This window comes from Haliotis asinina, chromosome 12, assembly GCF_037392515.1.
Source record: "Haliotis asinina isolate JCU_RB_2024 chromosome 12, JCU_Hal_asi_v2, whole genome shotgun sequence".
In the NCBI taxonomy this organism is placed as follows: Eukaryota; Metazoa; Mollusca; class Gastropoda; order Lepetellida; family Haliotidae; genus Haliotis; species Haliotis asinina.
The window spans coordinates 42,105,647-42,117,876 of record NC_090291.1 but is presented as its reverse complement, the minus strand read 5'-3'; the positions used below and the strand labels follow the sequence as shown (position 1 = coordinate 42,117,876).

Here is a 12,230-nt window from a genome sequence, read left to right as displayed (position 1 = left end):
TGGGCGACGAACTCGTGTAAAGTTCAAGTTTGGCCAGAGATATCCGGCTGCTTCACCAGTGTTGATATCCCAAGAAAAACATTAGTTTTTTTCTCTACATTCCAAAAGCCGATTTATTGAATGTTTGATGATTGGGTTGATCATGTCATCCACAAAACTATAAACAGTCACAATTGTGGTTTTCTAGCATATGCGTATTCTCTATTTAGCCATCGTTTTGCGGTTATGGAAAACCTCGAACAACTTGAAGTATTTTCGAAGGTCCGTTCAACTTCGATACAACGGCGTTTGACTTTGCAGCAATAATTCATGTCAATTAACTTAGACATTAATTTCCCTGGCAAGTAAATGAGTCAGATGAACGTGTTATTTGACGAGAAAAAATCAAATATTCTGAATTCGATGTATGACAATCTGATACATATATCCGTACAAGTGTAGTCAGGTGTACTGTTTCAAATATTTAATACTGAAGGGGCGGTTGGCTAGCCCAGTGGTTTATGCGCTCGTTCGTCATGCCTTGGACACAAAGAGCGAAGCCCATTTGTGGTGTCCCCGTCCGTAATATTTCTGGAATATTGCCCAAAGCGGCGTAAACCAAACTCACTCAGTCATTAGTATTGAAATACTGTATAGGCCTGTCTGATTTGTTCATACAACACACAAGGAACAACTCCACGTTATGTGTGCCCAAGATCCTATGTCCTCTCCTGTATGTCGTTTATGGATACGTGGACCCGTGAAGGTCCGGGGTAGAACAGGCCGTCAGCACCCCATGCTTGCCATAAAAGGCGACTATGCTTCTCGTAAGAGGCGACTAACGGGATCGGGTAGTCAGGCTTGCTGACTTGGTTGACACGTCACCGGTTCCCAATTGCGCACATCGATGTTCATGCTGTTGGTCACTGGATTTTCTGGTCCAGACTCGATTATTTACAGACAGCTGCCATACAGCTGGAATGTTGCTGATTGCGGCGTAATACTAAATTCACTCATTCACTATGGATACAAATATTTCCATTTCTCCAGTTTCGTGAGAGTGAGCGCGTGAAACAGAAAGCAAATGTTGTCAGTTGGTACAGTCACCAGTAATCCAGGTTTCTGATGTCGACCTGGATGTTATCAAGTCCCGATCAGAGTATCCAGTGTTTCTGATGAGAAACAATGCCAACTGTTAGTGACATACAACGATCGCCGTCTAAACTGTGAACACCCGATCAGCTTTAGATCTTTCGGAAAGTATGGGAACTCCAAACGGATATGACATGGGATCTGACATAGGATTCAGATACCATGGATGTCAGGTTTATACATTTGTTGTACTGAACTTATATAAATATTGATCTAGATGTCATATATAAATGGCATGTACATTATAATACAGCAAATTTCCACAGCTGGTCCGTTTAGTGCAATGCCATGAGTAAGTCCGACACGGCGGTAGGGGCGGGAGCTATTATAAGACCGCCGGGCGCAGCGATTTGAAACGGACTTTCTGTGATGATTGTTGCTGAGATGAACGCCTTTGATCGGTTTGCGGTAGGTGTTGTTGGGTTATGCTAAACGTTCCTACAATTTTACAATAAACAATCGATTTCAGAGGAAATCTTTTAACACTAGGATATTATATTGTCCCAAAGCGAGCTGAATTCGACGTTCTGGTGATTTCGACGATTGCATTGCTAGCGCTATATCGAGGAAGTACGTGCGCGAGTGCACAAACAGTTTCGTCGGTAGGGTGGATGCCCAGTTCGTGTCATCAGACGTTTTATTGACAATTGAAATCCGGAAGGTAAGCTATGTAAAGAGCACTTAAGCATCAATATTATTTACCCGAGATCATCAGTACCACTTCAGATGCAAAATCAATTGCCTGTATAACAAAACAGCTAGCGAAATTCAGCAAGATCAGTCGTCTGCTAGTGACTGGTTGTGTATAAAACAATAAGCCATGTGATCAAAACACTCGCAATGCGGATGAAAAAGTGTGGCTCATCTTCGAAAACACATACAAAAGACCCGGGTGTGGCAAGTGGCTACAGTTTCGCCGATACGATGTTATCAACGCAATTTTTGAAGGAAACACATGATCTTTTTGTGTGACAGAGATGGATATATCTTTATCACTCAAGGTTAGCAAAATCAAAATTGTAAATGCTATTAAAGATGAAAATTACGTTTTTGTGTTACATCGCAGAAAACCTCTAACACCGGGATATGTTTCTGTTCATGTTCATGGTTTTGATGAATGGTGCACTGTAGGTCAGCCAAAGAAGGCAGACATGAAACATTTTCCCGACACAATGAACGGATAGTGACGTCAGGTGTACACAATTATGACGTCATCACGGCGTGACGTCACTTAGCAATGACAAATGTAAACACTTCCAAACATGAGTGACTGCGTCTTCGTTTCTTGTTTCTCAAATCATATGTAAGCCACAAGACAATGGAGCGTGGAAGAAAAAGGAAGTTCTCTCAAGATGGAAGTGGGTCATCACTGCAAAGCACTGTCCCTGGATCAAGACCCGCACCTTTAGAAAACATTCAATGCAAGAAAGCTCGAACAGATTCCGATACAAAGGTTGGTTCAATTCAATTTGTCACGTCTTCAGACAACTTTTGACGGCATAGCCGCATATTGTAGAAGGTGAAGCAGTGGAGAATGCTATTTAGTGCAAGCGACTCTGTAAACTCGGTTTCGACTCACACAATACTGGTCTCTGTGCACAGCGCTGTAACCATGCAAGATAATCCAAGATGGCGTACGTAAATACGAAAGACGCATTTCAAACACAAAGTATTAACAAAAACACAGAATCTTTCGTCAAGAGTACATGTATATTTTAGGAGTTAAGAATTTTGTAACACAGTAAATAAACTTTAGTACCACATGATCCAATTTCGTGACTACGTTCTTCGAAAATATGTCTCATATTCTGCCCATTCCCTAACCTTGAATAGTTAACCGAAGAATCAGTATAAATAACCTTTGCTCACGTTCCTCAGACTTGTCAGTTCTTCAAAGATTACAATATCGGCGAGGTAGCCTAGAGGCTGAAGCGTTCACTCTTTACGTCGAAGGTTCGATTCCCCACATGGGTAAACTATGTGAGCATATTTCTGGTGTCCCTAACCATGATGATGCTTGAATATTGCTAAAAGTGGCATTCCAAAATATTCCAAAAACCGCTTGCTCCAAAGGTCACAGATCCCCACTCCCCACCCCCTCCTATTTTTATGATTTTAATTGTTTGGCTTGCATGCATACAGAGTCGTGAAAAAAGTATTCGGACACTTGACGTAATTCCCATAGACTCACATGTTAATATAGTGTGCAATAATATTTTTCGTGAATAAAATTCTCGTAAGATCCAAGTCAAATTTGCACTTTTGTGAGAAATTAACTTACCTACATTATGATTTCTGTTGAATTTTTCGTCGCTCATTATGGAATGGCAACAGTTTAATCAACATATGCACAGTGCCACCACCCTGAACAGGGCCGTCTATGGAATCATTGTGGAACCATACTTTATTTTTTTCCTTCTGTGTCTGCCATTGTATTGTTTGAAGTTAGTAATGTCCTAGGCCCACTTGCATAGACTTGTTTATAAATTAAACTTTAGTAGACTTATGAACGTCCTTTTTCAAGTCACGTCCACCAATGGAAAAACACACGTGTCAACTTCATATAATTGATTATTTAGTTGTGAATGAATATTTTGAATAAAAAATGATTATGATCACAATATATTACAGGTGCTGAGTTTAATTTCAAAAGTCTCTTTAGTCTTAAGAAGAAGGAACACTGAACTATATCTTCGCAGATTTATCTTCGACGTAATATAAGTTACCGCGATGCTTATTGATGATAAATCTAATGACTGTTTGGTATGTGATGTGTAATAATTATTTGTTGAAGGTGTAAGTGAAGAGTATAGAGGTAATACATAGGTGTTAGTTGTTCATATATCTGCACAGTTGGTAACTTCTCGAGTCTGGGACAGACAACCCAGTGGCAGATATGAGGATCTGGAACAATGGCACACAATGAGAAGTTTAATACAACTTATAAGTTTGACAGTTTGGAGTTGTATTTGACTTCTGATTGGGCTGTAATATTAGTATATCAGGAATATGAAACTCCCAGTGAATTCTGTTTTATTCAGAGCTCCCCATCTCGGACAGTAGGCAGGGAGAGACGCAGCGTGACTACCATCGGTAGCAGTACAAGCAACAGCAGCAGTAGCAGCAGCAACAACGCCATTCGCAAAAATAGACTAGACACAGGCACTACTAATAGTACTCCAGGCACCAGTAACACTTCATCTGCTAGTAATAACAGCGTCCCTCGCAATAAACCAACTACCAGCAATACAGCAACTACCAGCAATAAAGCAACTATCAGCATTAGCCCCATTACCAACAGTAAACCAACTATCAGTACCAACCCCACTATCAGCAATAAGCCTTCTACCAACAATAAACATTCAACCAGCAACACATCCTCTACCAGCAACAAACCTTCTACCAGCAGTAAACCCACTGTCAGCAACTCTAAGCGGGAACTAAAGAATTTGCAAGATGCCTGGTCATCTGAGGTATCACCGTTTAGGACGAGGTCACACAGAGAAGAACACGTTACGCCAAGTAAAAAGAGTAGGCGGGAAATTCAGTTCCCTGATGCTGAAACCATGACGTCTAGTTCCAGTACGAGTTCTGGCTCCGGTGTTGGATCAAGTGCCTCTTCATATTCAAACACCAACTCAAAAACCGATTCATCTTCGTTTTTGAGTTCCAACAGTGGATCATACACATCAGGAGAGACAGGTAGCTCCACTACAGGGTATACATACTCCTCAACAGGGTTATACACTGCATCAGGGGAGTCAGGAACATCAGACTCACCACAAGCCTCCACTGAAAAACAAAACCTACCGGGGACAAGTGGGACTAAAACTCTATCCAAGATTAACAAATTTTCGTCAGCAATACGGGGCTCTAAATATTCGACTTCGTCAAGTTCAAATGAAGACCAAAAGGCAACCCAGACTAAAAGCCCTAAGAATGTGCGACCACGAAAATTATCTAGTCAGTCTTCAGATTATGATCCCAAACAGAATGTGCCATGTCCTACGATTAACACCCGTGAACATTCAAAATATTCAGACAGTGCAAATGAGTCATATTCGTCCAATATGAATGATACAACGCCAATCAAAAGATGCGTTGGTAGACCACGTACAAGACATTTGTCATCCAGTAGCAAAGCAAAGGAGCGCGAATCATCATCTCAATCCATGTCTCCATTACCTAAAGTTGTCAGATCTCCCCAAGATATTAGGAGTAGAACTGGCGATAAGACTCTTCGAGTTCCATCGAATGAATCAACCAGCACGGGCGATTCTGAGTTAATAAGGACATATATTACAAAGATATCAAATCAAACACCACCTAAACATCTCAGGAATCGAGATGGGGCTGTGGCTACCACTTCCAATGCTACATCGATTGATGGGTTTTGTCCGGAAGATAGACAAGCAACACATCCTGATATATGCAGCTCAAAGACAATGACTCCGTCACCCATCAGACAAACAAGAAGCAGAAGCAAATCGGGAGATGCTGCTGTTGATGATAATGGTGTTAATGCACCACTCAAACGAAAATCGTCGAGATTAATGGCTATTTTGACATCAGAACATGATTACTCCCAAAGCAGTCCTCATGAACTAAAAGGAGATAAAGTATTGCCTTCGTCTTTGAAAGAAAATATTTCAGCGAGAAATATTAATTTGCAGAAAACAGTCCTAACAAAGGAGTCTGGTATTGTAGGTGGGACTGAACCAGGAACATCAAACACGAAGGTCTCAAACACAGACAGCACATCACTACATATCATCACATCCCAAGAGTCATCGAACATGACAAGTCTATCTTCTACAAGTGTTCAAGATGAAGATAAAACTATAGGATACGATCTAAATGATTTTGTTATCAGAAGGCGAAAACTAAGAAGCGAATCCCAACAGGATGAACTGTGGGAAGGTTTGCCTTCAGTAACACCATTTAGAAAACACCCGAGTAAACTTAAAGATGAAAATGAGGTGTACGTAGGTGATGGTGTACCAGCTGTAACTAATCCCTCATCTGAACCAGCTTCATCATCCAGTGAATCACTACAGGAACGAACAAGCAGTTCCACAATTGGTTTGATAAGCGAGATTGACTCAATTCTCACAGATACAGAATCGTCCTCTTGTCAAGGTCATGTGAGCTTTGAGGACGTTCCAAGCCATGAGGAAGCAACTCCAGACTGCAGTACATGTGATGCATCTGGAGTAGAAGCTGGTGCATCTGAAGAGGAAGCTGGTGTATCTTCTCTTCAACGTGTCCTTGACTATGACTTGGAGGCAGTTGCAAATAACAGTCTTTCTGAACTCAGTGAAAACGGAAAGAGTATGTTTTCTAACGATATTTCATCATGTGCATCAACATTCATATCCAGAGACTTTACATCACCAAATGAACATCAATACTGCACAGATGGATCATTCAGTATGAAACCTGGAAGTCGGTCATCAGACCAATTGATATTTCGTAGTGCTCCAGGTACACCCATGCCGTCTGGGCCAGAGAGCGTGTGGTGGAGTGATAAGGCGAACAGTGAAGGGTGGGCTACTCCAGTTGCAGATCCATTAGCTATAAGTCCACTTGCCACCAACAGTCAGAGTTCTGATTTAGAAACGCTACCAACAAGTGATCAAGGGTTGGAGAACAACTGTATACCTCAGGATGAATGTGATTCATTAAGTAATAGTTGCGATGCTGTAGACGTACAAGTCTTCAAAGAGGTGACTGAACGAAAAGGAACTAGCGGACAAGTGGAGATTTCAGCTGAAGTAATGAATAGCAACATGACTGCTCTTGCGAATGATATTCAGGTAACGACATCATCTGACACAAACACTAGCGTTTCCTTCACTGAGGACGGTGATCCAAGGACATCTCCTGTGAGATTCATGGTTACACGATCTGACTGCGCGAATATTGACAGTGACACTGCAAGGAAGACTGATGAACAAGTCATGCAACACACCAGTAGTGAACCACCAAAACCTGAGTCTTCCTCCTCCTCTGGTGAGTTTTTGCTTTGGAGTAAGAAGAAGGACAAACGAAAAATATCGTTTCCAAAAATTGTTCTTCGAAAATGTAAAGAAAGTAGCTTAAGAGCCAAGGAGAGACATTCTCCTCAACCCAAAGATAATGGAGGAGAAAAACCTCAATCGATGTCAGAGAAACACGAATCCACAACTACATCAGAATGCCCATCATCCGGATCCACATCTCTGACACCAATGAAGAGGAGTGTCCGACTCATGAAGAAGGTTGATACCTCAGCATCAGGACAGTGTGGAAGGAGTGGCGATTTCGTCTATACACCGCTTAAAAGAGACGATAACAAGACAAAAACAAGGACGTCCACAGACAGCCCATCTCCATCCGTGAGGAGGAAGTCAAACTCTGACATTTGTCAAGGGGAAGAGGAAGAAGGAGCAGGTCCGTCTACTGACAGAAACATATCTGATATCGACATGGCTGTTTTGAGCCCCAGACAACTGAGAATGCTTGAGAGGGAGGGGAGAGAAGTGACACAGACAGACAGCAACCATGGTCTGCCCCTGAAAGCAAGATGGAAGAAAAAGGTGAAGCGCAATACATCTGGGGTTTTGAAGAAGAATTCTGGAACCTCTTTTGATCAAAGGTTTGTACAAATATTGTATTGTTCATTGTAGTGTTAAGTAATGGAATACGAAAGGCCAGTGCAAAACAATACCCCAGTCTTGGTCATGCTCAGTTTGGTGTAAGGTAAAAAAAAGCTTTGAAATCATTATAAATGGACAACTGAAAATCAGTGAAGAAACCACGTGTTTGCGGCAACACTACGCATGCCATATCCTTAAAAAGTAAAGTATTCATTCATGATTGTTATTTACTAAGTAACAGTCCTGAACAGTTGCAGGATCCGCAATTTGTTGGTCCGGATTCACCTGAGATATGATTCCTTACTTTTGTCTTTGTGCAGTTTGTTTGTGATTCTTTCAGGGAAAGACTTGAGCTCCAGCAAACACCATCAAGTCTACCGCCACGTAGGAAGAAGGGTCCAAACATTGATGAAGAATTGCTTGCCAACCCTGTGTTAGATAAACATGCCTGTGTCCTGTGGTCGAGGTAGGTAAATTGCTGCGATAAGATATGATAAATAAACATAATTAAAATATCTGCGTAGGTAGTATTAATGTTAATCCATGTATTTAACAGGCATACGAGTTGGTTTCCTTGATGGCACTGACAACCACATTCACCAGTATAGCAATGCTGACATGTGCATCTGTCATCTCTTCATAGTGAGCATCGTCGCCACTTCCAGATGTCACACCCAGATGCATCCTCAGCAGCCTTAGATGAATTACTTCGTCGGCAGTGGTCTCAGGAGCTGACTGCACAGGAAAAGATGAAATACTTCATCCGTGCTCGTGACGCAGTCAGAGATGAAGATAAACATCAGCCTCGAAGTAGTAGAGGAGGTAATTACCAAGAATTGCATTCGCACATACTTTACGCACCAATACTCAGCTATATATTTAACTATGAAGATGAGATAAGTATTAAACACTCCTATATCTTAAATATTTAACTTTAGACGTTTGATCAAAACAACAGCCATATTTTAAGCCCGCCCTTCGCGAGAGATTCTAATTCAAAAACTACATAAAAGCTCAGACAACAAACACTCTCACTTTTATAAACAAAGCGTGAGTGACAGGTACTGCCGGTAGATTATAACGTGGTAGTGCTTTTTGAACTGATTTATCGTTACTGAGTTGCTTAGGTGTAGTCATTTGTTTTTCTTCAAAAATGGAATTTGGTTTTGTTTTGTTTGGGTTTTTGTTTGTTTGTTTTTTTCAGAAATTTCTGTCCGTCACCATTGTGTTTAATCTGTAATACATATATTCAACACTAATATGATTAACCTCCATAACCGCAATCCCAGTGATTATTCGATTTTTTCTCTAATTATACAGACACTTTAAAACGAGGAGGGAGGCCAGGGAGCGGCCAGAAGTCAACAGAGGAAGAGGATGAGAAATCCAGTCTTGAGCAGTTCACTCGTCTCAAGACAAAACGACAAAAGGATTTGCTGACAAAATGGTTACATTTCTTCCAGAAGGTCTTATCCCGCCAAGACTATGCAAAGTTCATTGAAGAAGTCAAAGAAGGAATCCTTGAGGCTGAAGCGCAGAATAAACCCAACAAAACCAGAGGACTCACAAGCAAGATCTTCAGTCACAAGAAACTGTTGTTTTTGAAGATGAATAGTTTGAAGGGTCACGTGATGGCCCAATACCATCGGCGTAAACGTCGACTGAAGGATTTGAACAAGTTGGCCTTCTACATCCTGGTGACTAGACTTATTCAGGGAAAGCCTTGCTCCTTCATCAAAGGGTGTCGGTCCAAGAGGCTGACCGGGGTTTTGCAGGACCTGAAGGACTTGGAATACGGGGATAGCATTGCTGTACTAGGGTATCCAATCCCGACTAACAGCTTTACGAATCTGTACAAGGAGATTGTCGAGACAGTGGACTCTTGTATGTTCAGAGAAGAACCTGATGCTGATGATCTGGGAAATCCTTTAACGGTTGCGGAAGATGTGAGTTGCAATGGTAGGGATGACGCTGATGGTAAAATAGAAACGGTAACGAATTCTGTACTGTCGAAGACTTGTGTTGAGAAAAAGAATGCAGTGAGTCTTTTACAGAAACACCCAGTTGTGCAAGAACCTGAGTGGTATGAAAGACCTGTCAGTGAACAATTCATGAACAGGACTGTGAATGAGTTAAAGAATGTCACCATCTTTCCACAACTTCACCCGCAAACTCTGGACTCCGTGTTTCTCCCACCGCCGTTCCGGATGCCGGTGTGCGGAGCTCCGGCGGTTGGAAGATCGCTCCTACAGAGAGCACAGTGTCAGGTCCAGTACCGCTGTGTAGCCTCACCCTGGATGTCTGGGTGTCGTCCGGCCGTCTCCACCACCCCCAGGGCTCATTCAAGTCACCAGTCAGTGAGAGAGGTATTGTATGCAGATGCTAGGGATGCCTTTCAACGCTCATACGCAAGCAACACTGACCCCTGCTGTGAAATGGACTCACCCTCTTGTGTTTTGTCTACATGGCTTGTTGCCGATAAAATCAGGAAATAAGACCACGGGCTGTCATCGTGGAGAAATACCAAGAGAAAAGATTCACTCATATCTAATGGAAAAATGCGAAACACAAGAAATATTTTCTCGGTGATGTGTATATAACATCGATATCAATGGTGATGGCACATGCATGTCGAAGAGTGCACATGGCGCTTCAGGTACATTGTGGTTGAGTCAGATCTTGTCATGATCAGTTTGAGACTATACTCTATTTTGAGCGCTAGTCTATATGACCAAACAAGACAATGGAAATCTACTCTATTGTGATGACATTCAGTGTCACGGAAATCTCAATTCAAGGATATGTTCCATATTTTGCAAACTAATAAAACGATATGCATGTTTGACGTCAGAGGATGACTTTTCACAATAACATAACAAGATGTCCTTTTCTATTTTTCATACTAAAATACTTCTCAAAGCAGCATAAGCCTCATTTACTCACTCACTCTAAGCATGCGCAATGGGGTTCAACATTAGAATTTTAGAAACCATACAAAGTGTACAAAGTGAACACATTTCCTGGCACTTACGAAATCATTGGTCTCTAGTCAGACTTTCTAGTGTCCCTGTGATACGGCTTGAATATCTGCGGAGTAAAGCCTCTCACTAGTCAGGCTCAGCTTACCGTCAGTCTGTCATACTTCAGTCCTAATGGGCAAAGCAATCGCATGTTAAAAATATGTTTATATAGGGGAGCGAGAGTTCTTTATGGAGATGTACGTCTCGGTTTCATTAAGAATTTCCCATTTTCCTAAAGATGTCAGGGTAACTTGATATTCAACTCCCACAGCTTCCCAAACCGTTTCGCAAACCTCACCTGTCTAAGATCTCGTACCTTTCCTCATAGCATTCCTGGGCCTAAATTTCCGAAGCTGCCTTTGCGTTAGGATAGTCGTAAGAGCCATTACTCGCCCATGGAAGATATTGCAGTGTAGATCTAATATTTTTACGGCAGTGTTACACTACTGTAATGTCGCTGGACGTATGACGTCACAATGATTCATAGTTTTGACGTCACAACGGAAATGTAATGGTACAATACCTTACTTGACTAGCGGAAAACTGAGAGTCATCACAATATAATTAAATTTTTATTGTGTTCATTAAAATTCTGGCAATCTGATTGGTTAACTGGGAACATTTCTTTTGAGTTCATTCCCCAATGAATCTGAAAAAATAAGCCACGCCCACCGAACCGGACTACTTTCGGACCTGAGGAATGTCTGGGAATACCTTTACACGGCGAGGGAATTCCCTTGCACTCGGGTACCTTAATGAACTTTGGGTAAACATTGAAGTGATACATTGTGATTAGCATAAACAAACAACTCAAAATTATCCGTGAACGTTAATAACGTTGCAACGCCTCGACAAGAGCATGCGCACGTTGGAACATCAGTTCATGGCATCGCAATCCCAGTCACATCCTCGCTATCTCCAGGGTATACGTTCCGATAAGTCTCCACTATACCCTGGACGCATCTACGGCTCTGCCAGATAAATTTATTACCTCCCTTGACTGTCTTTTCATCCAGTCAGGGGCCCCTTTCACAAAACTCTCGTAAGCCTAAGGTCTCGTAACCTTTCTCGTAGCATTTCCACATCCTATGTTATGGTATAGGAGTTACGAATGCTACGAGAAAAGTTACGAGACCTTAGGCTTACGAGAGTTTTGTGAAAGGGGCCCCTGGTGTCTACGCTGGGAAGTTGAGCGAACCAATCACAACTCACTTTCGTTTTTTGAATTATCTAACCGATTATACTTAGCAACAGAAACCATGCAGAGGTTCTCTGGCAGAGGTAGAAGGCGTTCTTGCATATGTTGTTTTAAAGTTTCGGACCTGTCAATTTGTTTGTATGATTTCCCTAAAATCTGGGACCCACAGCGAGCAAACCTTTGCAGTTGCGACCGCTACCTTTGTTGACACTGGCAAGCTCGGTTATAACGGCGGCCTAGCTG

At 41.9% G+C, this 12,230-nt stretch overlaps 1 protein-coding gene across 1 annotated transcript; it reads left to right on the top strand.

Annotated features, from left to right (window-relative positions):
- Window positions 1–2,449: 2,449 nt before the first annotated feature.
- LOC137257904 (serine-rich adhesin for platelets-like) lies at window positions 2,450–10,264 on the top strand. Its single transcript, XM_067795407.1, has 5 exons — window positions 2,450–2,584; window positions 4,173–7,768; window positions 8,110–8,235; window positions 8,413–8,591; window positions 9,090–10,264. Exons 1-5 carry the CDS (start codon window positions 2,450–2,452, stop codon window positions 10,262–10,264), a joined length of 5,211 nt encoding a protein of 1,736 aa, XP_067651508.1.
- Window positions 10,265–12,230: the final 1,966 nt, after the last annotated feature.

Excerpts from the sequence above, each read along its gene's own strand:
- LOC137257904 (XM_067795407.1), top strand. The coding sequence starts at position 2,450 with ATGGAGCGTGGAAGAAAAAGGAAGTTCTCTCAAGATGGAAGTGGGTCA. Across the intron at positions 8,236-8,412 it reads GCCTGTGTCCTGTGGTCGAG|TGAGCATCGTCGCCACTTCC; the intron begins GTAGGTAAATTG and ends ATCTCTTCATAG. Across the intron at positions 8,592-9,089 it reads GCCTCGAAGTAGTAGAGGAG|ACACTTTAAAACGAGGAGGG; the intron begins GTAATTACCAAG and ends CTAATTATACAG.